Source organism: Lissotriton vulgaris, chromosome 10 (genome assembly GCF_964263255.1).
Source record: "Lissotriton vulgaris chromosome 10, aLisVul1.2, whole genome shotgun sequence".
Classification (NCBI taxonomy): Eukaryota; Metazoa; Chordata; class Amphibia; order Caudata; family Salamandridae; genus Lissotriton; species Lissotriton vulgaris.
Window position 1 is genome coordinate 543794339 of NC_141698.1, and position 6000 is coordinate 543800338.

A 6000-nucleotide genomic window follows, 5' to 3' on the forward strand; every position below is an offset into this window, starting at 1 on the left:
AATGTGTGTGCGCCCCGGCAGACACACAGGCAGGGTGAGATGAAAGGGAGGGGGACTTATAAACACACGCACACCTCAAAAGAAAAGCGCATTCTTTAGCTGGAAAATCACCTACTTAATCGGCACTTCTCGCTTGCTCAGTCTATTGCCCCACATTCAGGGTCTACCACGGAATGCAAGACCACCCGAGAGAAAATTAAGATTTACATTTTTGTTCAAAAATAATCAGCGCTAACAAATGCTACTGCAGCTTTGAGTAACCTTCTTACGTGTAATCGGTTTAAAACCCAAACAAGGTAATTTAGCACTTACCCTATCCTGGATGCCTGTTATAATTCGAATACTCTTTCATATTCAGCAACACATTTATAGAACAGGTCAGGTTTTAGTAAGAGGGATTGCCCAGCGTTTATTTGGTTAAAGTAGTGTGTGTACTATTGATTCAGCGCCAACTATTAATTCTATATTTGACCCTATGGCTTCCGGAAATTATGCGCTACATTTGTTTTAAAAAATATTATGTTTTTGTGGGTGTTATCTAATCACAACCCTGTTTGCGGCTGTGAGTGTGTGTGCGCCCCGGCTGACACACAGGCAGGGTGAGATGAGAGTGAGAGGGAGAAAACGGGAGGGAGAGGGAGAGAGAGGGAGAGAGACAGAGAGAAAGGGAGGGAAACGGAGAGGGAGGGAAAGGGAGGGAGACGGGTGGAGAGAAAGGGAGGGAAAGTGAGAGGGAGAGGGAGTGAGAGAAAGAGGGAGAGAGAGAGGGAGTGAGACAGAGTGAGTGAGAGAGAGGGAGTGAGACAGAGTGAGTGAGACAGAGTGAGTGAGACAGAGGGAGAGAGGGAGTGAGAGTGAGAGAGAGAGAGTGAGAGGGAGTGAGAGAAAGAGAGTGAGAGAAAGAGAGTGAGATGAAGTGAGACAGGGAGAGAGGGAGGGAGAGAGAGAGAGAGCTAGAGCGAGAGAGGGAGACCAAGAGAGATGTGTGTATGCCGGGTCTGGTAGCTCAGAGGACCAAGGCATCCGCTGCAGGGACCTGTGATCAACCTCATGGTCAGTTTTTTTATTGCTCTAGCCCCGACCCCGCCCCCACCAATGCGGCCCTCGGACACAAACCAAACTGTAAATTTGGCCCCCGAGAGAAAGTTTGTGAGTACCCATGCTCTATCACCTTGAGAACAAGTTATATGCAATTGTTGTAGAATTGTTCCACTTCTCGCCCCACCTTTAGAAAATTGCCAAACTGTTATATTTTATTAGTATGTTCCAATTTTTCCCTTTCCTTTAGCTGATTGCAGTGAATTTAGTAAGAATAGTCAAGCTTAGGTTAAATACATGTTCTAGGTCCCAACCCCGTCCTATTGTTCCTAGCATAAAGTTGCAGTGACTAGTTCTGTTCTAAAAATCCTACCTTTAGTCTTCCCATATATTCTAATGGTTATAAATTTAATACAAAGTTACTTATTAGTGTTGATTTTGATGTTTGATATATTATTCTGCATATCGCTTATTGTCTTGGCATCTTCTCTTTGAATCTTTATATAAAGTTTTAAAATTCATCAGGTGTCTGTGGTCATTTTACAGTAATTGTGGATAAGTATGTACTGAAATATAAAGAATATATCTTTCTAGGTTCCCTGTCTACTATTTTCCCTTTTAGCTCCAGGTCCGTCGGAAAGTTGTACTTGTGGTAAGTCAGGTACATGGTAAGAAGAGGTGTAACCCAAACCCTAATTACTCATAGAAGCGTGTAGCAGAAGCCATCACCCGGTTCACCCAAATGTCAATGGTGTATTAAATTTTATGCACGCCAGGGCCCAGTGCGTGTAGGTAATTGGTGAATACGGTGACCCGGGGGGGGGGGGGGGGGGGGGGAACTGCGCGCTCTATCAACAGTACTCTGATGTTCAGCAAAGCCCTTGATCATAGCAAATTGGGCTCTAGAGCAGTGGTTCTTAATCTGTGGTCCACAGACCCCTCAAGATTCATGAGGCGACTGTTAAAAAAATTAAATAATGTTAGAAGATTAATCAATTATATATAAATAAGCAAAATGTAAAATTACAGAATTGGATGCTAGAAAGTAATACATTGGTATCCTTGGGGTGATTTGTGGGTTTAGCATAAGCAAAACAAACAGAATGTGGTTTGACTGCTTTGTGGCCTCAACTGAACCTCTGGTAGTCGTTGACAAAAAAATGTGCATACCTTCGGAACAACAAAAAAAAAAGGCTAAAGTAAGTGACATGCTAGAGTCAAGCATATCACTTCATTATTCAGAAATTAAACAAAATTTTGAAAAACTTCCACCTTCCCATTGGAAGTAAAATTTCAAATGTTGCATTTTTTTGTTTGTGAATTTAATTATTTCATAATTTGTGTAGCTATTCGTTCTACATTTGTTTCTGCGAGTTGTTTTTGAGGCTGAAATTCTAGATCTTTTATGCTGGTGTCCTCGGGTTCCAGTGAAGATTCTGTGGAAGTCCCTAGAAGTCAAAAGATTAAGATCAGCGCTGCTCTACCGTAACATTGGATCACAGGGCCTGGTTATTCGGGGTGTGCGAAATACCAGACCTCGAAATAATTTCAGTCACTAGATCAAAGAGGGTCAGAGTTTGGTACATTATGGGAGCCTTGACTTTATTCCATGGCAAACGAATTTAGAACTTGCCCCAAGTATTTAAGGGTGGGGAGAAATACTGATTCGATGTAGGTAAAGTCCTTCTTAAGGTGTTGAGGGGCCCAGTACGATTCACTAAGCCAAAACACACTACGCCAAGCGAGAGTTTGAGGTTCATTAGCTTGTCAGAAACATAACTGCGGGTTATATGGGGCTGTAGTTTCAATGGAGTGTATCGGGGCAGTTTACACCATTAACTCTTCACAAGTCCTTCTTACTCTAGGGTAAAAATTGAACGATCCGTGCCTGCAAGTTGTCGTAAACAAGTGTATATGTGCACGTCAATAAGCTCTAATAAAATAATTGATCCGTAAATCCATCTTTCCAGAGACTGCCAAACATCTGACTACTTTTAACGCAGCAGCTGTGCAAGTATTTATGTATTTATTTAGCACATTTATTGAGCGCTCTAATACCCGGAGGTGTCCTGGCGCTGGATTGATAGGGCAAACGTGAGAGCGCAGACTTACTGAGGGAAAAGCCAAATCTTGAGTCCTTTTCTAAAGTAAACTGTCATTGTTAAACAGTATTAAAAAAACTACAACATATCAAAGAAAACGATGTCATAAGATGTATTCAAGCAACAAAACCACAATGGTCCGAAATGAGTGCAGCTAAAATGAATCTTCGAATCAGAAACCGAAAACGGCTGATATAGCAAAAAAAAGCCACCGGTTTATCTCCACGAATCCCAGGTCAAGCTTGTATTGCATTTCTCCAGTATGCCTGGTATGATGTTCCAGCCCTACTTCCATTCCATGCAATAGGCTCGAAACAATAAAAAGTTTAAAACCCATTTGTGCATTCTACTTTCTGACAACTTTTCAAAAACCCATCCCATGCATCTTATGTTAAGACGTTATTCCGCTACCCATACTATGGAGCATCTGCCATTATCTCGCTCTGATTGGGCTATCAAATTCCATTCATGCAGCACCCGTTTTAAAAACATATCAATAGTGCACGGTTAAATATCAATCCTTATGACCTGAGCCTACTCAAAGGCCAACCCCCAATTCTCAATGTTAAAAGTGTCGTTTTAGGTGCAGCAGTTACCTGCAAATGAGTTGTAGATATAGAACACTGTTTTTAAGTGATATGGTTTTCAATTCATATTGGATGGTTTCTGTGTCCTATGGCACAAGTCATGTCTTAATTACATTTCAGGACAAGAGGTGGTCCCCAGCTTTGCCTGCGAACCATCAATCCCAATCGCCTGTCATTGAATATATCATCTAACAGAGCTCAATAGGTAACAGGATTCTAGTACCTGCCCCAGCCGCTCCCACTAGTTTCTGGTCACATCCCTCTCAACCAGCTGACGATGCAACTAGTATTATCCGCAGGCCCATGTCAGGTTCCATTGACCGTGCTATTTAAGACCCCTCGTCTTCCCCAAAGTAGGTGTCTCACAAACACACCCTGGATTCCATTTCTTCCGGTTAGTATGGTACTCATAATAGCGTCTACCCTTTCATTCCAATCTTTTGACACTCGCCTGGTTTCATGACAACCAGTTGGAATACAGCACTTGAATACATATGCAAGTCCTACGTACAGAAGACCGCCTTTACATATTAACACAACCTGCTTTGCTCACACTTCTAACCACGCCAAAAACTGAATGCAAGCGCGCCGATAAAGTCCCAGAATGACAATGCATGCCTCGTTCCCACGTCCTACCTGTGCTGTCACTGGCGGAGAAGCCGGGAGAGTTCAGCTTGGCCCTTTTAGGGTTGGGCGGTCCATCCAACAGGTTCTCAGCCATTTTATCCGTTCCGAAAAGTCCCTTTGAGTCGTTTCCTTCTCGCCAAGGCTTTCCCAAAAAAATATCCAATCGGCGAACACAAAAAAAAAACACAAGATCCAAAAAAATGTCGGAATCCCTTCAAAGACTACCACGAACTCCAAATGTCAATGTTCGATTTCCCAAGTACGTAGAGAACGAATAAACTCCAGTATTCACCATGGATAAGTCTGTCAAATGCGAGATGCTCCGAGCTGTAGGGAGGAGCCCTTGAACCTCCACCCACCCCTGGCACCCCCACCCACCCCGGGCCTAGGGGACAGAGACCCCAGAAAAGGGGCGGGTGGAGGGGATAGTAGATCGGACACCCTGGTACGCTGCCCTGCCACACTTCCACCAAGAACAGGTTAACTATCTTAATTTAAATATAGACCGGTCAGTAAATATAGAATAAATATAAATGTGGGGGGTACGCCCCCTCTGTTTCGGCAGACTGGGCTTCGCTCCTCCTCGTCACCTGTATAGGAATCAGTAATGAGGTGGGGCCTTGACCCTACTCAGCACATCTCCTCCACCCTTCAAGCCCCGCCCCCAGAAGGGAGCAGGAGCCCAAAGGTGTGTATGGAAGAGTCCTACACTGCCCCCTCTCTGGTCCCTTCCGAAGCCATTATCAGCCTCGGGCGCCCCCTCTGGGCAAATGCAGCATCTACACTGAAACGTTCAGAAGCTGGAAACAAAATAGAAGACAATATATATATATAAATATATTTTGTTTCCCTTAATGTGCATTTTCTTTACATGGCTCCAGATGTTCTATTGGTTTTATTTTTTTAATAGAAAATGTGAATGCTATTATACGCATTTCCTACTATTCCATGCCCTGTCCTGGCCCCATCACCACCCGCAGCGGTGACACGGTAGGACAATGCCCAGGCCGGTCCCTGTACGTCCCTCCACCCCTACGGTCTCTGTCCCTGGCCCCACTCTCTGGGATCGTCCAGCCGCCGCAGGACTCGCCTGCCCTCAAGGCTTCAGGCGCTGACGCTTGCCGCTCCCTGTCCAGGTTCGCCCGTCGCCCGGTCCCCGGTTCCGGCGTCCACAAGATGGCGGCTGTTGATTCCTCAATTAGAAAAAAAAAGTTTTTTTCTCTCTCTCTCCCTCCGTATACCTCTATCTGACAAGGGAGAGGGAGCTCGCGCACAGCGTCACGCACGTACAGAAACGGGGATAGGGGGTGGAAGGGGTGATGGAAAGGGGCTGGCGTACGCACGGGAAGACGGGTTCGCGCACGTCCTTGCGCAGCACGTAGACGGGAGCGCGCACCGAGTTAATAATAGTCAGTTCGTCTTTCATATTGGTGCTGTGCTAGCCCTCGTTCTCTGCAATATCGCTCCTGAAATTACCCTACTCTACGAACATAGCTTCTAGAAAGTATTACTCTGGAATGTTCAAATATTAATTTGGTTGAGTTGTAATACTACAATTTCAAGTTTTAACAAATGAGCAAGCCTAACGATAAAGAGTTAACTAAATTCAATTGTAATGCATTTATCAGACTAGTACTAAAATATTT

At 44.4% G+C, this 6000-nt stretch overlaps 1 protein-coding gene across 1 annotated transcript in view; it reads right to left on the reverse strand.

The window, feature by feature from the left end:
• Positions 1-5653, reverse strand: part of CREBBP (CREB binding lysine acetyltransferase) — a 1189106-nt gene extending 1183453 nt beyond the window's left edge. Inside the window, exon 1 of the mRNA XM_086939791.1 lies at positions 4364-5653. Within this exon, the coding sequence (XP_086795917.1) occupies positions 4364-4448 (85 nt within the window). The 5' untranslated portion in view covers positions 4449-5653. The remainder of the gene's footprint in view (positions 1-4363) is intronic.
• Between the last annotated feature and the right edge of the window lie 347 nt (positions 5654-6000).